Source organism: Patagioenas fasciata, chromosome 3, assembly GCF_037038585.1.
Source record: "Patagioenas fasciata isolate bPatFas1 chromosome 3, bPatFas1.hap1, whole genome shotgun sequence".
Lineage (NCBI taxonomy): Eukaryota > Metazoa > Chordata > Aves > Columbiformes > Columbidae > Patagioenas > Patagioenas fasciata.
This window is the reverse complement of record NC_092522.1, coordinates 1,787,246-1,813,039: the sequence shown is the minus strand read 5'-3', so window position 1 is coordinate 1,813,039 and position 25,794 is coordinate 1,787,246. Positions and strand designations below refer to the sequence as shown.

General features: G+C 39.8%; 1 protein-coding gene and 1 long non-coding RNA gene across 3 annotated transcripts in view; one reads left to right on the top strand and one right to left on the bottom strand.

The window, feature by feature from the left end:
* LOC136100178 (uncharacterized) overlaps positions 1-7,245 on the bottom strand; it is a 62,395-nt gene extending 55,150 nt beyond the window's left edge. For both annotated transcript variants that reach the window (XR_011738050.1, XR_010651158.2), the window contains exons 1-2: positions 7,173-7,245; positions 6,450-6,586 (exon numbers count right to left, since the gene is read on the bottom strand). This is a non-coding gene — a long non-coding RNA (uncharacterized lncRNA). The remainder of the gene's footprint in view (positions 1-6,449; positions 6,587-7,172) is intronic.
* A 155-nt stretch (positions 7,246-7,400) lies between these two features.
* On the top strand, positions 7,401-23,276 carry PNPT1 (polyribonucleotide nucleotidyltransferase 1). Its single transcript, XM_065834694.2, has 29 exons — positions 7,401-7,609; positions 8,657-8,717; positions 9,021-9,095; positions 9,475-9,580; positions 10,260-10,309; positions 10,798-10,861; positions 10,949-10,996; positions 11,694-11,807; positions 12,057-12,243; positions 12,758-12,809; positions 13,300-13,357; positions 13,516-13,612; positions 13,699-13,801; positions 14,991-15,061; positions 15,650-15,686; positions 16,442-16,508; positions 16,608-16,697; positions 16,937-16,990; positions 17,083-17,189; positions 17,782-17,853; positions 17,951-18,014; positions 18,660-18,743; positions 19,182-19,265; positions 20,258-20,364; positions 20,447-20,502; positions 20,954-21,032; positions 21,382-21,429; positions 21,763-21,921; positions 22,257-23,276. The coding sequence occupies exons 1-28, from the start codon at positions 7,410-7,412 to the stop codon at positions 21,916-21,918; spliced, it is 2,391 nt and encodes a 796-aa protein (XP_065690766.2). The 5' UTR covers positions 7,401-7,409; the 3' UTR covers positions 21,919-21,921; positions 22,257-23,276.
* The last annotated feature ends 2,518 nt before the right edge of the window (positions 23,277-25,794 follow it).

Genomic DNA, 25,794 nt, shown 5'->3' with positions numbered 1-25,794 from the left:
GCTGCCCTGAGTTTGTATGTTTATACATGCCTGTACACCCACAATTGCTTTAGTATCCTGAAAACAGCAGTAACGATTTAAAATAATTCAATAATAGGCGCTTTTTTTTCTCAGAACTGGGGTATAACCTCTGAAGCCAAAGGTGGAGGAATAGAGTATCACCCATCCTGGGAATAAGATGCTGAGAATTGTTGATAAAGATCAGTCCAGTGACGCAGAGTTAGAAATCAGAGCGTACCATAGAGAAACTCCTGGTTTGCCTTCAGATGCTCTTTACACCCACTATACAAAGAGTTATGAATAACTTATAAAGTTATTAAAGGTTAAATTGGGAGGTTTGGGATGCTCTTAGGACAGGGCAACACCTGAACAGAGCTCAAGGCCAAACTTGCAATGTGGACTTAAATTAGACGAATCCAAGTTTGCGGTTGAATCACTGAAGTGTTACCAGCTGCGGAGCAAACGTCTCCACCACGGGCTGAAGCATTTCCCCCTCCCCTACTGCTTTGACTTCTGCAGCTGCTATTACCCTGTTAAAAATTTTATATGTTATTCACACATTTCAGATCCCAAAACATGTTTCACTACACTGAATTTTAAATGGCAGATACCTTTATGACTATTAACATTTATCACTCTTACCATTTTACTAGCAATGCTGGCATTTTTCAAGCTAGTTGCAACTCGTGTAAGTAACCGTATGTATTAAGTGCCACATATTTAATTGCTTTACTAACCTTTCAGCAACACAGCAACATGCAAGTATAACTATAGTGAGTGCTGATGGGATTTATAACTGGATCCTGACTATAAATCATATTTTTATCAGCCTTAGAAACTTTTAATTGGCTTTTTCATACTTCATTTGACAGGAATAGGCACTATCTCCTCAGACCAGGAGGACCTATATCAAGGTATAGCTCTTACTATATGCCCCAAAACATAACATAGATTTAATTTTTTTCTCTCCTAAAAAAAAGTAAACATTTAAGCAATCCAAAGAGTCATTATGAAGCAAAGTTTGAGTCTTTCATATTTGTGTTTGTGCTAAAATTTGAAAACTCCATACAAAGGGCTTGACCTCGCCCTGCTGAAATCAATGACATTTGTCACAGCAAGAGGATGGAGCCAACATGCTGGAAGCCGATCAAGGACACGGCCCAGGCTGACAAACTGCTTGATCATTAGCTCTTAATTTAAGCTTAGACCTCCTTTATAAGGCGAGTGGGTGAGAACAGCAAACAAAACCCACATCAATCACCACATCCACACGGTTTCCAATTCCTATTTATAGTTTTACTTTGAAATTGAAGAGAAAAATGCAAATCATCATGCCAAGGGGGAAAGAGAAGGAACAGACCATCTGCAGGACTGCGAGCTGCTGCTTTATTCCCAGTGTGCTGCCCACTGCCCTCAGCTCTGCCGCAAGGTCGGGCTTTGACAATGGCCAGCTTTTCACAGAGTCTCAAAGACTTTTTGCTTGAATTTTATAGAGAGCAAAAATAAAAAGCATTCAATGGCTAAGAGGTTTTAATTACTGGCAAGTTGTAGGCAAGGGATTTTTTTTTCCTCCAATTTTTACATTATATCCTCCTGGCCTTCTCAGAAACTATGGGGCCTTTCTGGGTGGCACCACCAGCAATTTTGAAGCTTCAAAGAGCTTTGCTCTTGGTTAAAGAGGCCCTATTAATTACTGCCTTGTCTTTTTCTTCTCTTACTGGAATTTAATTTTTTTTTCATTAAAACACTAAGTTAACAGAAAGCATGTCCAACCTGCTAAGTAATCATTAAATAGCTATTTCAAAATGTCACATCCACAGCTAAATAATCATGACTAGCTTTCCAACAAAAAGACTGGAAAAGTTCCAAATTTACCTTTTGGATTGTTTTCATGCCATCACCTGATGCAAAAAATCACTAATACTTCACCTTCAAATCACTCATCCTCACCCGAAGCTCCACTGCCCATTTGAGCCAATTGTCATCAATCCTTATTGCTGCCTTCATCTCGTCATCTTGTCTAATTACCACCCTTCTTACTCACCCATTTGGTGCACTAATCCCCACCAGCTCACAGGAATAGGAAAACAGTAAAGGAAATATATCAGGCCTTAACGTTATAATTCCTTTAATATTTGTCAAAGATTTTAGGTAACACTAGCTTGTGGGGTACCACACAGGAAAATCCCAGGCAATAACTAGCTTTGATTTTTAGAATGTACAGAAAAATATATTTATGTTACTTCACACTCATTTTCTCTGCATTACACGCTGGCTCAGACTGCTATTTGCCCATCAAACAAAGGTCTTTGTTTTAAAAACCACCTTCCCAAAGGGATGTCCACCCTCAGTCTGCCACTGCCATTTGCTCAGTTTTCAGCCCTGGGCAAGTAATTCAGGGCCTTGAGTCATTTCAGACCTATTTGTATTCCTTGGTATTTACCATCATTCCTACCATAACCATTTAAAATTAGAGTTTTAGGTCTTCACAGCCAACCAAGGTCCCCATGGCATCATAAGTCAGTACAGAGAGCAGCCCCTGGAATGTTCAGCCCTCAGATGGGCTTTTTTGGGAAAGGTTGCCAGACTATAAATCATTTTAACTCAGGCACCCAAAAACTGAATTGACAGTAAACGAGCACACACATCTGGGAGCTTTGTGCATTACACATGATGGTCGCTTACCTTTCTTTATAAACTAACTGAAGGTGCAGGTCACAAAAGCCATTTGGAGTGTTAGATCAGTTTTGAAAACAGGTATCTAAAAATGATCCCATGCAGGCAGAGTGCTTTTGTGTTTATTTTTGTTGAACTCTGGCTGTTTTGTTAAGAATACAGCATTGAATGTTCAGACATCAGGTGAATGCCTGAATCTAGGGCCTGTTTTTTAAACCATGGACTTGGTGGCTCTTCAGTCAACTGTTTCTTGTAAATTTTGTAAAATTCACCATTTGTGTAGATTTGCCCCCTCACTTCAAATTAAAAAAATAATAATAATAATAATAAAAATCTGTGTCACTTATCCCTACAAATAAAAAAATTGCCCGTATTTTGGCTGATTGCACTGAGAAGCCAAACTGGAGATTTATCTCAAGGATTAGATGGCTATGAAGTAATATATAATGAAAAACAAACTGTTGCTTTCTATTATTCCACAAATACTCAGACTATTTTCTGAAGTTTCCAAGCAAGCTATGGCAGGGTTGTGTTGTCTGCAAGCATCACCACAAACCAGCCTGGGCTGCAGAGCAGCAGAGGCCTTGGTCAGCTAACCAGTGCCACCGTATGGCAGAAGGTAAAATAGAGGAAGGTCCACAAAACTCATTTTAGGGTTTTCTGTCCAGGGAGCTTGCTGCAAATGTAGGCAGAGTTTTTACGTCAAATAGCTGCAGGTATCCATTCTGGCCTTGATTGTTGTTGGTTGGGTTTGGGTTTTGCTTGTTTGTTTATTTTAATTTCCAACTGATTCCTCTTGCTTTTAACTGGAATAACTTTGCCAGGTAAGCAGAAAGCCACAGCCAGAAGAAGCAGAGCATGTATTGTGAGTGCCCTTCTGAATGGGGCAAGAAATGGGGTAAACGGTGGCAATCACAGCTACAGAGACTGAAATATAGGAAAAGGAGCTGGTGGTGGCTGGGAGAGCTGTTCTGGGGAGAGATACACCTCGTATTGCAGCACGATGGGCACAATCTCCTCCCTAGAAAGAGATTCGGACCTCCAGGCATTCTCTTTATGGGGTTTGTTCCGAGGGCAGCCTGGCTCACCCAACCTCAAGGCTACCAGGAAAGAAATCTGCTTGGGTGATATCTGACTTTGGGGTGGAGAACAATTTTGGGAGCTGTTTCAGCCCTAGGAGAATGTGTACAAATTTTAATTAGCATTTTCAGCATGTGCTGAGGACTGGGGATGGATACATGTTCCATTAAAAAAAAAAAAGCAAAGAGAAATCTATCTCTACATGTGCTGTCACCAGAGCCAAGATTAGCCCTTATTTATGATCGCTGGGTTGAGCGTTCACAGCAGAGGTCCCTTGGCTCTGGAGCTTGTTATTGCTCTTGATGAGAAAGAGTTCAAATGTGCTGGTCTTCAGAGCATGGCGTGGGACCATCCACTTCCCTCCATCTTGTTTTGGGAAGACAATAATGGGAAATATAGTCAATAAAGTGATCTCCCCAGGTGAGGCCTGAATCAGCATGGGATCCTATGTGCAGAGTGTGGTGTTGTGTAGTATGAAAAAATGAAGCATCTGTGCTGAACAGAACTGGAAAAACACCTTTTTGGTGGTTTTTTTTCAGACTGAAATGTTGGTGGGTGGTTCATGAGCTGTAGTTTCGAAGCGGCAGTGGAAAAGAGGTTTATTCCCAGTTTACAGGCATCTGTTGTGCACAGGCAGCAATTGGGAAGAAAAATGTGTCTCTTATCCTAATCCCAAACTAGATGTGGGAAACACGAATGGGAAAATTAAAGCGACATATGTTCTTGGGTGGTGTTTATTACTATCATTAATGATTAAACTGAGCATGGATTTGAGTGGAAAAAAATACCAGAGAAAAATTTAACTAAGACAGAGATAAAGTGAAAATTTTGCTGAATAAATGCATAATATTTTTGCTTTTTCATGAGGTTTACTGGCTAGTATCTTGAACTAAATCAGAGTTCTTGTATCCTTTTTCTGTTACCATGGTATGGCCATAACTTGTTAGCCCATAACAGTTATGAATGCTTTTCATTTTGGTGAGCGTGGAAAAAGCTATTTAATCACTTTGGTTTAAGTCAAAAGATCTACTTTCAGTGCTCATTGCTGTTCTGTGAACTGTTTAACTCTTCTAATGCATGTTCAAGTGGAAAAAATAACAAGGTTAATCATTATTTTTAGAAGCATCATCTAAAAAATATTTCTTTCTGTTTATTCTGGATTTTTTTTTACAACCATCCATAATCTCAGCTACAGTATTCGTTCTTCGGTACAAGTAATGTGGATGAATGGCTTTTTTTAAGAGTTGAAGCATATATTTTGTATGGCTGCTTCTCAAGAGTTTAAAAGTTATGGCATTTCTCTAAGATCTCAGAACGACGTCAGAATGCACGTTATGGCTGTGTAATGTTGCTGAGGACAGAACATCATGGTTTCTTTCACACAGAAATTATTGAGACCAAGTGTCAGACATCTGAAGCTAATGCAGAAGTGTTTGTTGTATGCTGGTTGCTGTTTATACTTTTCACGCTACTTCTGTGTGGTTTTGTGCTTCGTTGTGAATGGACGGTGCCTGACAGAAAGAACCTAAGCCACCCTTACAGATTCCTCTAGAACTTTGTTACGCTTCTTTCTAAATTCTGCACCATCAGTCTGTCTAACACATATTGCTTTGTGTTCATTCTCGGTGAAATGCTGCCCTGCTGTCTCTTTGCTCTCCACTTGTACCATGGAATTCTCTGCTTTCAGTATGGTGGCTTCCTCAACTGAATTTAGGCGTTAAAAGCCCTGAGTAACCAACTTCTGTGTTTAACAGAAGGCAAGATTTGTGTTGTTCATGTCTCTTGTGTTGTATGAAAGCTTCCAACCACTCCTTCATCACTCTTACAAAATGAAATGCATTTTTATAACAGTACAGAACTTCGAGCAGTTATTTGCCATTGGCTAGAGAATAGCAATTTTAATAAGTAATAAAGACAAATCTTTCCAAAAAATTCCCTGTTTGTGAGTGGCAAAGCAAGTGTGAATTCAGGCAAACATGGTGAACATTCTTGCTTTGCCACCTAATGTATTTTTGTACCAAAGAAAACCTCACCAATGAATTATTAAAGCTAACATTCTTTTTGCCCAGGCCAAATCCTAAATTTCTGGATCACTCATCTTATTTCTCTCTTCTGTGTCTTGCCAAAAAGATAAGAAACATGTTGGCACAGGAGAAAAATTATTACTTGGACTTTTCTCCCAGCCAATGAACCTGTTTTCTATAAATGCAATTTTAACAGAAAAATCCTGTTAAGCAAACAACAAACAACATTAAAATAGCATTAGAACCAAACTAATAATAAATGGCATTATTTTTTAATTAAATATCCTACAAATTTAAGCAGTTGACTCCAGCTGACAGATGAGTCCAGGATGAAGCACGACAGTTTATATCAATTCAATCCTGTGCAGATCTCACAGTTGGGTATCAGATCTCTGTGACCACATCACTGTTTGTTCATGCTCACAGACATAAATAACAAAGTAGTAATTACCAACCTCTTTTGCACTATACAACTAGCTGAGCAATAATGTGTCTGAGGAACAATTAATGGACGAACAAAATTACTGTTTCATAAGCGTAACATTGTTGCACTCTTAGCATGTAACAACACAACAAATGTTTTACCTGGTGAGCATTTGTGATAAGTAATAACCACTGTTTTAACCTTTCTCTTGCACTTTGAAAAATACTTTTCTGTTCCTGACTTACATGAGTGCTAAGGATCGCTGTTCTTGCCTTATAGAGTAGAAAACCGAGGAATGGCGCGATGAACTGACGTGTTTGGTGACTTGAGGTTTGGCGTGACTCTCCGGACGCTGTAGCTGTGCTCCAATCACCAGACCCTGCTGTGGGATCAATGGTTAAGATTATTTACTAATTACTAAAAAGATTAATTACTGAAAAGATTCAGGGGGCTCAATTACAAATCTTTATTTTGAGGTGTGGGGTTTTGCTGCGGGAGTGTTTCAGTTTTGAAAACAAGATGCACAGAGCGAGGTCCTTTGGGCAAAATAATTGCAAAGACGTGTATTTTTTCCTTTCAAGTATGAGTTTAAGCCAGCACTGACTTGTTCAGCCATGCTCCTATAGGAAGAGCCCTGAATTCTCAATGGACTGTGTAACCTGTAATAACTTTTCCACACCAGGCCTTGCACCTGCTGTCAGTCAGCAACAACACAGAGCCAAAGGTAGTGGTTGCCGGGCCTGGGGCAGCTGAACGAGGCTTCGCAGGCACGAAGGTGCCACAAGGTCTCCTGAGGCGCCACAAGGTCTCCTGAGGCGTCAATGGCGGGAGGGCACCAGCAGCTCTGGTGTTGGTGCCCTCTCCCTCAGTCTGGGGCGCTGCTTAGGTTGGTGAGCTCAAAATTTAAGTCTGAGCTGCCTCCCAAGCCATCCAGGGGCCGCCACGGAGCTTTTTTTGTCACTTTTTACCTCAGATTTCCCAGCAAGGCCCCGCTGGCCGCCGCCTGTCCCTCCTCAGTCGGCGTAGCCGGCGGGACTCCAGCAGGGGGCGCGCGGAGGCGCTCGCGCGGGGAATCGAAACCAACACGCTGGCGCGCGAGCCAATCCCCTTCGAGCTTACTGCGCGGCGGCCCGCCCCCCAACGCTGCCGAGAGCCAATCGGGTGGCGGTTACGGTGGGAGTCGCCCTTTCCCGCCCGCCGGCGCGATGGCGGCCGCCGGGAGCTGTGGTCGCGCTGCGCTGGGCGGTTGGGCCGTTGGCGGCCGTTTGGCCGTGGGCGGCGGGGCCGCGGCGCGATGGCGGCGGCTGCGGCTGCCGGGCGGGTGCGTCCTGCGGCTGGTGCCCGCCCGCGGCGCTGCGGCCAAGCCCGGGCCCTCCCGGGCGGTGACGGTGGAGGTGGGGGGCAGGTGAGCGGCTCTGAGGGATGGGACGGCGTTCCGGGTGCTCCCTGCTGCCTCAGGCTGGGCTGAGGGGTGGCTCTCGGTACCGGCTCTGGGTAGGGGGTCTCCACGGCCCCGGGAGGGCTGTCCGGGGTGGGGGTTAAACGAACGTGAGGAGAAATTGTTCCTCAGTCACGGCGGGTGCGGAGCGGGTGTGTTTGTTTCCTTCCCTTTCCTGAATGGAAGAGAAGGGGCTGGAGCACAAGTGTGATGGGAGCGACTGAGGGACCTGGGGAGTTCAACCTGAAGAACAGGAGCTGAGGGGAGACCTTCTGATCTCTGAACTGCCTGAAAGGAGGTCGGAGCCAGGGGGTTCGGGCTCTGCTCCCAAGGAACAAGCACCAGGAGCAGAGGAAACGGCCTCAAGTTGTGCCAGGGGAGGTTGAGGTTGGATGTGGGGAACATTTTCTTCCCCAAAGGGCTGTGGGGCATTGGAACAGGCTGCCCAGTGCAATGCTGGAGTCACCATCCCTGGAGGGGTTGGACAGACGGACATGAGGTTCTCAGGACATGGGGCAGTGCCAGGAGTGGGTTATGGTTGGACTCTGTCATATTGAGGGTCTCTTCCAACCCAATTGATTCTGTGATTATTTGAATATTCAGTAGCTGTGATGGGAAAAGGTGTTTTGTTGTGTGAGGGTACAGCAGGAGTGTCCTTGCCCTTTCTAGAGGAAGGATTCTACAACACAACTTGAACCAGGGAGTGATTCGTCCTCCAGTGTGAGCAAAGCATTTTACCTCTAAGCCTGAGGTGTCACTTTAGGTGACATCTGATATGGCTGCAAGTCTTTGCTTTAAGGTGAAAGAAGCAGGACAACTGAGGCAAAAGCACATTAAAGTTAAGGGGATTTGGTCGCTTTTCGTCAAAGAGTTTCAGTTTCCATATCTAATGAAGATTTTTGTCTCTGATATGAAGTGTAGCCTACATTCTGTACAGTTGGTGCTGTAGGTGAAGTGCAGAAGTTACTGAAAATTGGGGTTTGCCATGAGTAATAGATTATTTCTCTCTAATAGAAAGATGGACCTGTCTTCTGGAAAGCTTGCTAAGTTTGCTGATGGATCTGCTGTTGTTCAGGTAAGGAAAAAAAAAGTTAAAATTTATGCAACTTTGAAATTTCTGGATCTGAAGTCATTGTTAGGACATCAGAGCCTATTAAAAGGAAACAGCCTCATGTGGCAGTTTTATTTCTAATGGATGTACAACTGTGTTTTATAGGAAAAACATTTTGTTTTAAAAGCGAAAAATAAAGGTCTGAAGCATGGATTTACATGGTTGTTTTCTGCAAAGAATATGCTGGAGTTTTAGTTGGTGAATAACTTTAGGACTTCAGAAAATCTTTTGGTTCCAGGTAATTTCAATATTTTTTTTCTAACCCAGCTAGGTGACACGGCAGTCATGGTCACAGCAGTCAGTAAGACTAAGCCTTCTGCATCTCAGTTTATGCCATTAGTGGTAAGTACTAGCGTCAACATTAGTTTTGTGGTAATCAGTGATCACTGTAGCAGTAGGAATCGTTAAATACTGGAGGTCAAAATGCTGGGGGGAGTGAGGAATGTAAATATCAGACTCTACTGACCCTGGACTTACAGTAGGTCAATGATAAAATGGGTGAGGGAGGAGCACTGGATGTTCTCTACCTTGACTTTGGCAAACCTTTCCACAAAAGCCTTGTGTACTTTGTCTACCAGAACATCCAAGTGTAGCTGGATGATCCCCCTCTGAGTGAGGGACTGGATAATAGAGCACTGAGGTGTTTCTTTTAACCTGAGTGATTCTGTGGCTCTGAAATAAGTAATTATTGTACTTAGGAATCCCTGTGTGTTTTTAAAAGGTTGATTATCGTCAGAAAGCGGCTGCAGCAGGAAGAATTCCTACAAACTATCTAAGAAGAGAGCTTGGTGCCACTGATAAAGAAATTCTTACAAGCAGAGTAATAGGTAGGCCGAAGCATTTTATTTACAATGTGTTTTTTACTATCCCCCTGAATGAAAAGACAGTAGTTTATATTGCTATTTGCAGTGTTGATTGTTTCTGCAGTAATGTCAGAAGAAAACAAACTTGTAATTTTTTGTGTATCAGTACTGATTTTTAAAATTATGTATCAGCTGGGGCTGTGTGCGTAGTCCTTAATATGTAAGACTGGATCTTGAGAAATCTTGTCACTTTTGTTAGTATTAAGATCTCATCCTAACTGCAGAGATGTTAGCTCTGCAGTTGCACACAGAACTGGGCTAAACTCTGAAATACAAGGAGGCAGCCGTGCTGATTGGTATACGCTCCTTCTCTCCCTCTTGATGCTGCTTGAAAGGTCATCTTTGTTGTGGCTATCTCCATTCATGAATAGGATAATACTTTGAAATTCAACATTTATATAAAACTGATGTAAGATACATCAGCATTTTAGGACAGCAACAAAAAGAATTAGGAAATTCTAGAGTTGATTACATGTCATGCTAAATATCCTTCTGGGTTCTCTGCCTTTTCTCTTTGTTTGTGTTTGTTTGGGTCTTTTGTTTCAACCATTTTGGCAGTTGCTTGTGAGGTTATTACAAGATAAATTGAATACTAATCACTGAAACCCAAATATATCTTAGAGTTTGACTATTTCTTTTGCAGATCGGTCAATCAGACCGCTCTTTCCAGCAGGCTACTTTTATGATACACAGGTAGGTCACGCTCACTGTTCTTAACTATAGATACCTTCAGAATGGCAAACTTGGGTATGTCCAATGAAAGTTTGACAGGATATCAGCACTGTTTTAAGACAAGCAATTGTCATTAGCATCCAGGAAGATTTTACACTTTGAAAAACAGTCTAATTGTGTAACGCTGCTTTGTAGTTGTTGTCTCCTCATCTTAAATTATTTTTATTAAATGCTGGTTTCCAAATTTTGTTGTAGAGATACAGGAACAAAATTTAAATATCATCTGTACAGTGGAGGAAAGAAAGGCTACTGGCATATGTTATATGATATTATATATTAGTGGGGTTTTTTGCGAGTCTTCTAGTTCAAATATCTGAACAAACTTTTCATTTACAGTATAGGTTTGTATAAATATGGGGAATGTTTTGTTTTATTGTCCTTAGCTTTGTATTGACAGCTAATAAAAATGTATAGGTCAAAATGATTCATTGTCTTTTATCTTATGCCAGATCCTTTGTAATCTTTTAGCAGTAGATGGTGTCAATGATCCTGATGTCCTGGCGATTAATGGAGGTGAGAGGACTCTTAAAAATTATTGCTTGTGTGTGATTTCGTGTGATACATTTTTTCTGATACAGATTCTTAATCTCTTCATTCTAGCTTCTGCAGCACTTGCATTGTCTGATATCCCATGGAATGGTCCTGTTGGTAAGTAAATATTTTGAAACGATGGATGATTTGAACATAATGGAAAACTCAGACCACAGTTCAGACTTTCTTTTTAACAAGAATCTGAATCTAAAGCATGCTACCTTCTGTTTCAAGTATTGGAAATAATTTGACAATGGATAGGATTATTGCACTTATCAGGGTTATTTTTCCTGGATGGAATATACTTCTGGAAGGATTTATAATCCAGAAATAGTTTAGCATAGAGACCAATAACTTAATTTTTTTCCTTAAAGACACTTAGTCTTGAAAAGCGCTGGTTGGAAAATAGCTAGATAAGAATACTTTTTCTCCAGGAACTCAAGAAGAGCTTTATTTAATTGTATTTTTGGGGAATGATCTAGCCAAAACAAATATTTAGCTGTATTTTCCTTTCACCTGCCTTTTTTCTAGAAAACATGCTCAAATAACTAGAAAAAAACCCAATAGACTTTTATGGTCTTCTGTATAATGCTACTTGGCATTATACACCCTGCCCAGTAATACTATGCAAAAGAAATGCACTAATAGATAAATTTGCCTCACAGATTTGTTCTTAATATATAGCTAACAGGCTAATATCGTGAAATTAATCTATGTCTTTAATTATTGATTTTAATTGTATACTTTTCAAAGTTAAATGACATTTTAAAGAACTATCTTGTAATAATAAGAGTTTTCTGGATTTTCCATGTAGGTGCAGTAAGGGTAGGATTGGTTGATGGAGAAACTGTTATCAATCCCACTCGAAAACAGATGTCTTCTAGTGCTTTAAATTTAGTTGTTGCTGGAGCTCCACAAAGTCAAGTTGGTAAGTAGGTTAGTTACTAATATGTTGAGTCATTGAAAATCGTGTAGGTGCCTCTTTCCAGGTATTTTCCTAATCTTTGGAACTTGTATTTTTACACAATAGTAGGAATGTACAACAGTAATAGGTTAGGTAAACTAAAATCCATGATATTTAAGTAGTTTAATGTTGATCTCCATTTCCTCAGTTGAGTTAGATTGCTATTGAGCAATAAAATAGTAATTTACTGAATTTTTTACTTTCAATTGATAGTTATGTTGGAAGCAACTGCCGAGAACATATTGCAACAAGACTTCTGTCATGCCATCAAAGTGGGGGTGAAGCACACCCAGCAAATCATCCAGGGAATTCAACAATTAGTGAAAGAACAGGGTGTTGTCAAGAGAACTGTCCAGAAGTTATTTGTTGCTCCCGAAGAGATTGTGGAATGTGCAAAGAAGTAAGTTCAAAATGAAAAATTTTGATCTAAATTCTGTCAAGTGACTCAAAATGCCTGTTTAATGACTATTTAATTTGATGACCTCTGATCAGATAGTTTGGGGGGTTTGTTTAACAAAATAGCATGTTTTGAATGTTCAAAATTGCTTTCTGCGTTTTCCATAGGAACTTATGAATGTGGCCTTCAGCTTTCTTGTTTTATGCTTAGGAAGAAGGACAGGGCAAAGCAAATCCCCTGAAAACCCAGTGAAAGTGTTTTAAATTCCTGTGCTGTTCTCGTGGGATCGTGATGAGGGGAATCAGGATGTTGTTCCTGATGGGCCTTGCTGTGGAAGCAAGAACTCATTTCAGAGAGGTGGCAGGAAGGAGAGCTGGATCCAGCCATTTTTATAAATACCAGTCTAGTGCTTGCATGCTGCTAACGAAAACAAACTTTTAGTCCTCAAAAGAAACTACTGATGTAACTGGTTTTTAAGCTGTGTTTTCAAAAATTCTTCTTTTTTTTCTTCCGAAAGACTTGCTTTTAACAAGATCTATGCAGTCTTCACGGATTCTAGCCATGATAAAGTAAGTAATTCAAATGCAATATACTTGTTTTTAATATCCTAATGAAAATCTAGTAAGATCTAGTTCTTTAAGGTAGTGTTAATAAAAACTCTTCTCCTCTGCATATATTTGCAATAGTAACAATAAATTGTTCTGTAAGTTCTTATCTACCAGAATATTTGTTTGCAGTGCATGGAGATGGAGACTCCCTTATTACAAGGAGTCCCATGGAGAAGATAAGATGTAGTGGGTACATGTTACTCCTGGGCAGATTCTGACTGGACATGAGGGAAATTTTTCATGATGAGAACAATCAACCATTGGAATAATCTCCCCATGGAAGAATACCAACGTGGTATTCTGTGATTATTGATCTTCGAATTGGTGTGACAATCCTCTTCCTCATTCCTTGAGTTCTGCAGAATTTTAAACCAAACAAAAACGCAACAATGCAAACCTCTTTTGTTATTCTGTCCTGTAGAGTTAACTGGTTGCAAATCCTGTGTTCTAGATTTCTAGAGATGAAGCCATTAACAAAATAAGGCTTGAAACAGAAGAACAGCTGAAAGGTATTATTTTCTGCTTTCTTAATATTTAGAGAATGCTTAAATGGAGCTAACACTACTTAAAGTTACAGCATGCTCCTTGTTGGCTGAGTTACTGTAGTAAAAGTTCGTTAAAATTGATTTTCCCAACTTGTGACGCAATGTCTTTATTTTATACCCAGAAAAATTTCCAGAGGCTGAGCCTTATGAAATCATGGAATCTTTCAATGTGGTTTCAAAAGAGATTTTTAGAAATCTTGTTCTGAATGAATATAAAAGGTAAGTATATTAAACTCCTACTGAATGTCAAATTTTTGTTCAAGATAAAGTTCCATTGATCTCATAATTTGTGCTTGTAACTTTAGGTGTGACGGGAGAGATTTGACTTCCCTCAGAGATATCAAATGTGAAGTGGACTTGTTTAAAATGCTCCATGGATCAGCCTTATTTCAGAGAGGTCAAACACAGGTAGTATCTTTAAACACCAGAAATTGGAAATTAATTTATCAAAAGTGGAAAGATTTGTATCTGTCATTTAAATGCAACATTTCCCTTTTTTCCACATTCAAATAGTAATAACCAGAAGACAGTTTAGATTTAATTAAATATATCCATTAAGACAGTAGACAAGGCTTGACTCCTTGCTGCATGACCAGTACAGATGTTAGGATAACCTTCTAAGCATATGTGCCCAGAAGTCATCACTTAAGCATTATTGTGCCTCCAGACTTTCTGATTAATGTCAAGTAACCGAATGTAGAAGCTGTAAGGACTCTCCTTGTTCAGTTCAGGTTGGCCAATTTGGGACATTTTCAGTTGGTTGGGTTTTATTGTGGGCGGAAGGTGGTTTGGGAAGAAAGCTTTCCCGTTCAGGATGGCTTTTAAAGTAAAATTGCTTGTTAATAGGGTAAGTCCAAAATCATATATTTTTCATTCCTCTGTGTAAACTTTTATGTTAAAGATACTTGTTGAAACAAACGCTTTTTATGTAGATTATAATCCTGTTGATTTTTAGCAAAATGGGTGACTCAGTTAATAAGTCACTGGTATGTCAGGCAGTGCTAAATTGCGCATGTCACGAGAAATGTTTTAAAAGGAACCTCGTATGTATCCTGCACTAAATAGGGAAATTTTACAAAAAAGTTACGTTAATGAGGGGCTTTTTTCCATCTTCTTTGCCAAAAGCGTCAGATGTTGAGTGAATTGAATTAAGATTGTACTCAAGATTTGGTCTTCTGTATTTTTATGGCTGTCAGCCGTTGATCTGACTTACTACAGGGTGCATGAGTAGTTGCAAACAGTGATTTACTTCTTGGTGTTGTCCCCTCTTATCCTACTGAAAATATCACTGGCTGCATCTGGCTCTCAAATGAAGTAGTTTGGTTTCTCAGTGAACAAACTGTTCTAGGCTCTTACCAGGTTGCGAAGCATTAAATTAGGATTTTTAAGTGTGATTGCTTGTAGGATCGTATGATCTGTACAGATTATGAGTACGTTTGTGCAAGGAAGGGAAAAGAAAAAAGTTTGCAGAAGTGACAGGTGATGGCATCGTGTTTGTTGCCGAAATAATTCTTTTTAATTCCTCATAAACAGTAAAAGTTGTGAGCGATGGAAGTGTTTAAGAGCAGTTTATTTACCCTCTGTCTTTTTATTTCAGGTTCTCTGTACAGTTACATTTGACTCTATAGAGTCAAGTGTAAAATCAGATCTTATCTCAACAGCAGTGAGGTATGTGTATCTTTTGGTGTTAGTGGTAAGAAGAGGGTAAACAGTTAAGCACATGTGATAAAAGTTCCTTGAACTTCAACATGTATATATATATATATATATATTCATTAGGACTGAAAAATGTGTAAAATCACAGTGACCTGTTTTCAGAACACCTTGACAGTTGTTTTTTGTTAAGGTGACGTAGACACACATTTGAAATTGGAGAGTGTTACAAGTAATATCCAATCTGGTTTCAAGAGAAAGAAAACAGAGAATTGCTCTTGAATCTGTAAAACCATGACCATATATCAAGTCTCTTCAAATAAAACAATTGATTAAAGTTGGTTCTGTCTTTGTTCCGAGTATGTATCATCACAGTTTGAACTTAATGTGTATTCTACTTGTTTAGTCTATTTCTCCCAAGTTTTGAAGTTTTGTTGATAGGTTGGATGCATGTAGCCCATGAAGTGTTGTTCTGTGTGTCAAGTTTGGTTCAAATGGGAAGAAAAAACAAAGGCAGATAATTGTGTGTGTTTTTCTCCAGCTATTGTATGTAAGACTTGCTTGGTTGCTCTTTTTTGACATGGTCCTGTTTTTATTTAACAGCGGAATAAAAGATAAAAACTTCATGCTGCATTATGAGGTGAGTTTTACTGTGTCACAGCTTTCTGCATGATTCACAGAAGGGCTTCATGCCCTACGTTTAAAGGTGAAACTGGTCACTTCTAAGGATATAAATTATCTCTAGATTTGCTAAACGTATTAATTCTAATATATGAATTTATACCATAATTTATGAACAAAGAGCTGGTTTCCTAAAAAGCACAAGATAATTTGTAAATTGCCATTTTATACAGCATTTTTAGTATCTTAACATTAGGCTTGCTCCTTAAGAATGGATTATTACTGAAAGCAGGATTAACCTGCTCTGTTGTTTTTAGTAAACTCTATTAATATGTTCAGCTGAAGCACCACACCAATAGTAAATAAGTGCTTTTACATCTTGGATCTCTCTCAGCATTTGGAACTGGCCCAAAGTATTTCCTAGAGCCAACAGGCTTATCTTGTCCTGTTATCTGTGTGACAGAAACAAGATTTCTGATATGTTGTTTGACAAGTTTAATTGAAGTAAGCTTGGTGTGTATTTTTTCAGCTACCTTGCAACTGCTTTATTCTCTTTTGTTCTGTGGGAGTAAAACATTTACTAAACATTACGTGAACTGGTGCTGGTTTGCAAACTGAGTCACTGATACAAGTCATGTGGTGTTTTTTTAAATTATTTGGTTTTGCCTTGAGATGCACCAAAACTTCAAAGAATTTTTTTCTAAGTGTATGTTTTAAAATGGGGGAAAAACGCCACTAGTTAATTTTCTGTATACGCATTTTTTTACTTCATAGTTTCCTCCTTATGCAACTAATGAGATTGGCAAAGTTACTGGTATGAACAGAAGAGAGCTTGGACATGGTAAGCTCAGACTAGAGAATTCCCATGCTGTAAGTTTTAATATTTCTTGTCTGATTGTTTTTATTTATGGATCACTTGATTTTTATTTGTTTTAAACAGGTGCACTGGCAGAAAGAGCTTTGAAACCAGTTATTCCCAAGGATTTCCCCTTCACAATACGAGTTACTTCTGAAGTCTTAGAGTCAAATGGTATTGTGATTTTCTTCTTTTTACCCTCATGCTAGAGACTAAATTTGGTTTGTAAAAAAGCTTGAGTTTGAAAAAGTTGAGTTGTAGACATTTTAGGTAGTAGATTTCATTTTTAACCTTTTTAATCTTGATACTAAGTTAAGTTTCAAACTGTCATTGAGGAGTATCACTAGCAACTTTTGTTTCCAATACTTCTGACCAATGTTTAATACTCTTTTTCCCCTGTATTCTAACCGTAGGGTCCTCTTCAATGGCTTCTGCATGTGGTGGAAGTCTGGCATTAATGGATGCAGGTACAAAATATGGATAAACTACATATAATAATGTTTTATAGGATTTGGAAATGATCAAAGGTTATAAAAATATGTTTTTATTTACTATTTAGGAGTTCCAGTGTCAAGTGCAGTGGCAGGTGTCGCAATAGGGCTCATTACCAAATGTGATCTGGAAAAAGGAGATATTGAGGACTATCGTTTGCTGACAGACATCCTGGTGAGCATTTCTAGCATTGTTGGGTTCATTTTTGCTTAATTCTGTAAAACACCCTCTATGGCCTTCTTTTGTGGCGTTTTGCTCAGTTAATTCTGCAACATAAGCGACTGGAAGTATTGAATAGTTTTATCTCCTCTGTTCTGTGTCTCAAACTCCTCCCTTATTTCAAAAAATCTCTATGAAATGTCTGGTCATGTATCTTTTTTTAAATTACCTGGTTATTTCTTTTAAGCTCTGATAAGCATTCTCTTTCCAATTAATTTTGTCTTTTCTCTTGGGAGAAAGAGATTAATAATTCTTTAATACTTTAATTTACTGAAAAATACAATATATTGGATAGAGAGTGAGGATTTAGCTGTAGATCTGCTGTTCAGAAACTAACCCATGAAAGCTCTTAATTTATAAGGAGGGAGAGGAACAATGTTAATCCTGAACAGCAAAATAAGGTTGAAGAAAACCATGTGAGTCTTGGAAGTAATTCCAAGGCTGCAGAAGTTCTTTGTTGCTTATTGAAACATAGAATGTACTTTAATGAGACTTGACACTGGGATGAAGTTACTCCAATTTTCTTTCTTTCTACCTGTGCTGGTAGGGAATTGAAGATTACTATGGTGACATGGATTTCAAGATGGCAGGTACTAATAAAGGAATCACTGCCTTGCAGGTATTGTAACATCAAATCTCCCTGAAATGGAGCTCTGAGAATGTATCTAAAAAAGTTTTCCTTCCATATTGATGTAATTTAACTCTTTTTGGATTAGGTTGATCTGAAACTGCCAGGAATACCAATAAAAATTGTAATGGAAGCTATTCAGCAAGCCACAGGTAGGGCCATCATTGTGTTTGCACCCATTGTATTAAATTGTAAGTTTTATGAAGCTAAATAATGATTTTTTATATACTTTTTGTTCTCGTTTTGGAAAGAAAAAGCTGCTGTATTCAAAAAACTGCTCTGGTTTGCGTGTTTTGTCTGTTATACTTCAATACAGGCACTTGATGCAAAATAAGCAGCTCTTTGTGTGAGAGGAGAGCATTCAACCTCCAAAAAGCCAGGCCCTTCCCAGCACACCTGAGTTTCCTGTTATTATACGTAGTGAAGGTGTCTGCTGCTCCTGGAGGTTACTTTGTATTAGAACAAAAACTGTGTGATACTAACAGTCAAGAGTTTAGTACAATGGGTAACTTGTTTTGCAAAAATGCAATAAAATTGGTGGAAGTTGGGAGAGGGAAGACGCGTCTGTTGTTGGTAAGTATGGAGCGTGGTACCAAAACACCCAAATGGATTTGAACTGATGCCAAATGTCCTATTACATGACCTTTCAGTTACCACAAGAAATTCTCGAGTTAGGCAGGAGGCAGATTTTATGAACAAATGTTTACCTACTTTATAACAAAAAGTGCAAAATTTGTTTTAATCTTACACAAATCTCTATTTTTCCTTCCTTCTTGTCCCCCTGCCAACCTCTACAGCTGCAAAGAGGGAGATTTTACAAATTATGAACCAAACGCTGGCAAAACCCAGACCTAACAGAAAAGAAAGTGGACCAGTTGTAGGTAATGTTAGTTCTTTGTTGATAAGAATGTATATCTTCTATCATTATCTTTGTAATTATCTTTTTAACAGTAAGCTGCTACTGAAAACAGGTTTTTTTTAAATGAATGCTGGGTATATGTTTCTGCACCTGCCCCATGGGTTATTTTTCCTTTGGGTTTTCTGAGATGAGGTGTTTTGGGTTTTTTTGTTGCTGTGTGGCAGCAGTGTAATACTTCACTGTACACCAGAAAACAGAATGAAACTGAAGTTGCGTGAAACTCTTAAAGTATTTGTATTTTCCTTTATTTTAGTACTTAAATGTAATCACATCAGTGTTCAGCAAATAATATAAGTAGCTATAGAAGATTAAAACCTAAATTAATGTGATTTATTTTTTTTGGATGGCTTTCAAGGTTATTATACTTAGCATTTCAAAGTATGTTTAAATGTTCTTTCAGAAACTATCCACGTTCCATTATCAAAAAGGTTAAGGTTCGTTGGTCCTGGGGGCTATAACATGAAAAAACTTCAAGCACAGACGGGTAAGACATTCTTGCTTCCTGTGATAATTTATGCTGATATGTTATTAACTTCTCTGTAGGAAAATTACTACTGTGAGGTTTTAATGAGTGGATCTTGGTAGCACAGGCATTACCAGCACAGATGTTGCTGAATCTTGTTGCTGTCTTTATGGCCCTGTAAGTAGCTAAACTTGAACTTCCCAAATTGATCAGCTCCATAAACCTGACACCTGTGCTTCAGCAGCAACCGCCTCATAAGTAGACAGGAAGAACTATGGAGAGAAAAGGGTCCTTTTTAATTTGCGCTTTATGCTGCACACTGCAAATCAGTATTTGCGTTTGTTTTAAGGCTGGTTTAATTGTTCCAAAGCTCAGTACAAACAGAGTCCACTACTTCTTGGAAAGATGTGTGTTTTGAAGAACTCAGTGGGGCTCACTGTCCAAGTGCTCGTGGTTTTGCTTGCAGCAGGAATTCCCACAAGTTTGGTGCACACAAGATGGTGTTTTTCAGGGCAATTAAAAGTTCATCTAGGGACAGTATTGCAGATTGCCTTGAATGATCACGTCAAGTCAAGCAAGTCTGATCATGAATATGCTGAAGTGCAGATCAAATCTATGCAGCTGCTCTTCTAAACTAAAGTGCTTTTTTTTCTGTGGTGAAGAGGGAACAATGAGCTTTTCCCTACAGTGCTCACGCTGGCATATGCTGGAAATCCAACTCACTGTCCCATTGTAGGAGTGATCTGTACTGGGGCTTAAACTGGTGGTGAGTAGCGTGACCACAGTTTCCTGACCTCGCTACTTTTCTTGGAAGAAATGAATTTTCTTTGTTTACACAGTAGTTTGTCCTGCCTGGCCTTAAGTGCCATATTCAAAGTTGATAACTTTTTCACTACCATTTCCTAAATAGGGCAGTTGATACTCTGTGCAAGTATTTACAGAATGCAAATTGTCTGCTTGCTGCAACAGTCACAATGATCACCGAAATCCTCTCCTTAAATTCTGTTTCCAAGGTGTAACTGTAAGTCAGCTGGATGAGGAGACGTATTCCGTGTTTGCCCCCACGCCCGCTGCGATGCATGAAGCAAGAGAATTTATTGGTGAAATCTGCAAAGATGATGTGAGGACAGACTTCTGTCGTTTGCTGTTGCAGTTTGCGTTCTGTGACTCTGTCTTACTGTTTTCTTTTTCGCCCCCTACAGCAGGAAGTTAATTTGGAATTTGGTGCAGTTTATACAGCCACGATAACTGAAATAAGGTATGAAAAGTGCTCTGAGTTGAAGTAGAAATTAGTTTTACAGAGCTGTATTCCTGGTGCCTGAATATGACGTAAAATAACCGCTTACGCTGGTGACATTGGCACCTGCGTCATTCCTGATATTTTCTGTTGAAAATATTATTCTATTTCTTAATAAGACTGTTGTGAAACTTTAGGCCTTTTTTCATCTTTGTATCTGAGAGAGATGGTGGGAATTTGCTTTTTACTTTTTTGCAGGACAAATATTGGATTGAAATTACACGCACTTTCTGGATATATACTGTCCTGAAATAAGTGATTTTCATCCATTTTCAATTAAGGAAAAATGACTGGACATGTTATTATTGATATGAAAAGTTTCCTAAGTTTGTTTTGAGGTCAATATGCAAAGTAAAATACCTCCGGACATCTATCTGTGTACTTTGAAATAACCGCGCTGTTTTCTGTGCAGAGATTCTGGAGTGATGGTAAAATTGTATCCAAACATGACACCGGTGTTACTTCATAATTCACAGCTTGATCAAAGAAAGGTAATACACGCTTAAACAAGTATCAACTAGACACTATTTGGTTTTAATTTATTTTAGATTAGCAGCACCTTTTTGTTTAACCTCTGCTTGCCCCGTACTTTATGATACAAACTAACTCTGCCTTCTACTGTCCCACTGTTGCTGCTTTTATACACATCCCAAGTTGTTTAGATCTGCAATCCCTTTTCCTGGAACGTTTAGAACCTGTTGTTCGTCTCGTGGTGTTGAGCCACGATGATTGTGTAAAGTGTAGCATGACCAGTCCCTCAAAGAAGGAACTTTTATAACTAACCTTGCAAAGTTAATCACACTGAAATGATTTTTTCCTCTGAAAAACCCTGTGTTCTAGATTAAACACCCTAGTGCCCTGGGATTAGAAGTTGGACAAGAAATTCAGGTAATTATCTTCTTCACTTTAAAATGCTGATAAACTGCTGTTCATACTCTAGAATTTGCGTGGATTTTTTGTGTTTATGAAGAAAATATTTTGCCATATTGGGTTCCCTTTCTCTGCTGGTTAGAGGCCTGATCATTTCAAATTCATTTTATTTGGTGTCATACTCTTGCTATCTAGGCACCGCATTAATTTGATGGAGCAATATAGGCCAAATGGTGTGGGTGGCTTTTCTAGCATCAAATTGGACCAAAAAAAAGCCACCACCTTTCACAGAAAATACTATTTCCCGCTCTTGAAGTTGCTCAGTCTTAAAGTGGTTTGTTGTCTTTACAGGTTAAATACTTTGGACGTGATCCGACGGACGGTAGAATGAGGCTTTCACGTAAAATTCTCCAGTCGCCAGCCACGACTGTGCTTAAAACCCTGACGGACAAAAACAGTATTGTGGTGGGAGGGACCGTTTCACAGTCGTCCTCTTCATCCCAGTGACAGGTAAGGCCACAGGAACAGCTCCAGATGACTCCATACTGCTCTCCTTACACCCGATCTGAAGAACTGGATCAGTGTGATTTTTGTGTCATACGGTTTCCCTTCAGAGCTGTGCACATGCCGATGGTAAAACCAAGAGCGGTTACACAATGAGACTGGCAAATGGAAATGCGATGCACCGGTGATAATTTAAAGCAATCTGTAGCAATCTCCTAGGAATGATTCACAACACTAGAAGAAATTAAAATTTACTGAAGAATGATTTTTTTAAGAAACGGTTCTTAATTTCGTGCCTTGATATAATCAGTTGGTTATGGGTTATTTTCTGTCTCTTTCAGGAAAAAAGGCGTGATAGTTCCTGGAAATACAAGTGACCTTTGCTAGAATCTGTAGATGTCTGCGCAAGAATCTGCAGGTGGATGGTAGTGAATCGTATTTTTTAAATAGACACTATTTATGCTTAAAGGTGATGTAGAACTTGTAAGTCTTCAAATTGATTAAAAACTCTTTTAAATAGAAACAACCAGTGCTCTTATCTTGTGTAGCAAGGGTGAGATGAGAATCTAAGAACAGGGAATTGTAGAAGCCAAAGAGCAGTTTACGTTTCAGGGCTTAAGATTCTTCTCACTGTCATCTGAAAATAAAAATGTCAAGATGAGAAGCAAGTATTTAACAATTATTTCCTGGGAGAAGGAATTATCCTGGATACTTGGTTGGCCAAAGTTTTACTGGCTTGTCAGTGTACAAGATTGAAATGTTGAGCAAAACAAAAAGACTTGGAAGTGTCACCTTTAATATGATGGACGCTGTTTCAGATAAATACATCGATAACTGTCATAGGGTTCAGACTTGCTAAAATGTCTGAGCAGCAGAGGGACAGAACAAAGAACCTGGCTGAAACATCGTTGTGTGTTATCTGGGTTTGTTAACACTGAATTTTAAAGCATATATTTAAAACATTAAAATAATTGCTTTAGATTAAACAATTGATGTGATAAATCTTTCCCTTAAAACACCCTCATAAAGAGTGTTAAAATTCTGCTCTTAATCATGTTCCATCAGTGGGTTCACTGGTCTGTCTTAGACTTTAAAACATTTCCCAGGACCTCACAAGAGCTGCTTATTTTTCTGCTGCGAGGTACAGACTTTGAAAATCAAAGAGATGTCCATCCTGATGTTACCACTCGGATGTAAACATGAAAAGAAAATCAGCTTCCCACCTGATGGCAAATGGGCTCTGAACCTCCTGGAAGAAAAACCAGAGCACTGGGGAGAGGAGAAATGTGAATGTACAGTAAAAATGCTCTGCGTTTGTTTTTTTAAATTCTAAGTTAAAATATTAAAGAAGGAGGAAATGACTGGCCTGCTTCTGTCTGTCTTTCATCATGTAAGAATGACAAAGTTTTCCTTAGCAATCTTTTTCTCTTCTTTGAGGACTTTATTCTGTTATTTCTGAGTAAGAATTCTAATGCCCTTGCTTAATGTGGCTTAATTGACTGATATGTCATTTGTTACGTATCCCGGGTAGTGTTAATGAAATTATGTAGGCAAATGTTAAAGTCCTTAAACAGAAGCTCAGATGTTTCCATTTCTTACTGCTGTTCTCAGAAACTGACCTCCCCAATCTAAGTGCTTTTCCAAGGTTTAGTGTCTCTTATTGTGGAATAATTTCTGTAAGGCTCCTTTTTGTAGTAGAACAGTTGGATGCTCTAGTTACTAAATACTGCATGAAATACTAACTTCAGAACCTTTTTTTTAGCTAGCACATTATCAGTAGGATGCTTGCATTTGAATCTGTGAAAATCGATGATTTAGGAGCCAAAAGAATCCCATTCTTTCATGTAAAGGTATCATCTCACCTGCAATAACAGGAGTATTAATGGTTCGTGTTAGGTGGTGGTCTCAGTAAATCAGCTATTGTAGTGCTGGGGTTTTCTGTTTGTTAGGTGATAAAGTAGGAAAAAGACACTTTACTTCCCTGTTGCAGAACCTGTACAGTCAACCTGCCTTTCTACACTTGTAACAAGTTTTAGGCCCTATGGGAAGGGACGGGGGAAAAACCCAATATGCTTGGGAAGTGTCTGGGAGGAGCACAAACCAACCGGTCCTACCTGAGCAGAGCAGCTCCATGGGAGCCGAGGACTGAGTCAACTCGTGGTGCTCAGGGTGGCCCTGGAGGGCAGGGGAGGTGGCTCTGGGTGTTCCAAGCCACCCAAGAACCCTCGATGGCGGCGCATTGGGCTCTTGAGTCCCGGTGGGATCAGCTCTGATCGGAGAGCAGGTAGGTTCACAGTGCTTGGGAGCGAGCTCAGCCCTAGCTGCTTTTTTCTTATGTTTGAAATACTGATTTTTGTCTCTGCTGCCTGGGTAATTAGCTTCATTGAAAGGAGTTGCTTTGGAAAGCGAAGCTGGGCAGTTGCAGCATTACACCAGGTCAAGAGGGCCAGAAATACATTTATGTGACTGAACTGAAATGTTCACACAGGCACAAAGTGTCAGGAACTGGGCTGTTTTTAAAGGACAGCAATAAATATTATAAGTACTATAATAAAAGCTGGTGTAATTGCGCTTGTGGGATTACATGCCAGAGGGAATGGTACAGTCTTTTAATTTTACTCCAGAAATTTTTCAGTGATCTAGGAATGAGTTGTCGGGTTTGCTTCTGAGAACAACAAAAAAAATGAGAGCTCCTTGCTGTTCCATCTTGTGAGGTTTGATGACTTGCTCTGTCTGCAACCTAACCTAATGAAATTCTTCGTTTTGATGAGGAGCAGGGAACTCTTCACAGCTTTAGCTTGTTGCTTTGTGACAATGTTGAGAGATGAGCCAGTGACAGGTGCAAAACCACAATGAAGAAGTGCTGCTTTGCCTTCTGCGAATCTTACAGCGCAGACATTCCCATGTGTTGCTTCCCTCGTATTTACCCTGGTTTTAAATCAAGTATTTAAGAACTGCTGAGACAAGTCTTGCCTATCTTCTTTGGGCAAAGCGCCCCAGAATTGTCTTGCTTTGTATTGGTATAGGTGACAAGATCATGCTGTGATTCCTGGACGCTGTTCTGTGCAAAAAGGAGCCCCGTGTCCGAGGGAGCACTGTCTGTGTGCGCTCTGGAGCGGCGTTTTTGTTGATTTCATGCCTGGAAAGGTCATGGATTTATTTCACAGCTGGTCGGCAGGAGCTGTACCGGTGTAGCTGGAAGCGCCTGGTTTTGTCTGGGAATGATGTGCCGGCCGCTGTCCCTTCTCCCGCCGTCTCACGCGCTCGTCTCTGCGCACGGTTTTGCATTCTTCTGCCTTATTCCAGTGCAAACAGTGAAATATAATTAATTTTACTATCATTCTTAGCACAGAGGAAACGCGTAGCTGTTTTTTGGTACAGAAAGTGAAGGATTACAGGCTCCACAACGCCTGGCAAGCAATGTCTGAAATTGTAGTCTTTGTAAGAACCGATTAAGCTTTTTTTCTCTAGTGGGAGGGTTTGCAGAACAGATTCACGTTTAGTGAGCACCAAGTGCACGTTTATTCACAATACACGCCCTGTCACAGGGTTAGAATTAACCTTGTTGCTATTTTGTGAGCCGAGGGCAAGCCTTTTCTCCCCGTTCAACTCTGCGTGCTACAAACGGTGTTACAATTTATCACAGAGCCCTTTACACGCAGGGGGATGCTTTGAAAAGGCAAAAAACGGTGTTTTAGGGGTTGCGATGGTTGGTGGTTCCCCCGGCGCCGAGGCGGGAGCGCTCGCAGGCTGAGGAGCGCGCACGGCTGCTGTGACACGGCAGCGCCGGCCCCGCCGCCGCCCGGGCGGCCCCTGCGCTCCGCTGCGCCCCGCCCGGCCCCGCCCGCCGGCCCCTGGTGGCGGGGCGGCCGCTGCCGG

Coding starts and splice junctions, on each gene's coding strand:
- PNPT1 (XM_065834694.2), top strand. CDS start 7,410: ATGGCGGCCGCCGGGAGCTGTGGTCGCGCTGCGCTGGGCGGTTGGGCC. Junction 7,610..8,656: donor ACGGTGGAGGTGGGGGGCAG/GTGAGCGGCTCT, acceptor TCTCTCTAATAG/AAAGATGGACCTGTCTTCTG. Junction 12,810..13,299: donor CGGATTCTAGCCATGATAAA/GTAAGTAATTCA, acceptor CCTGTGTTCTAG/ATTTCTAGAGATGAAGCCAT.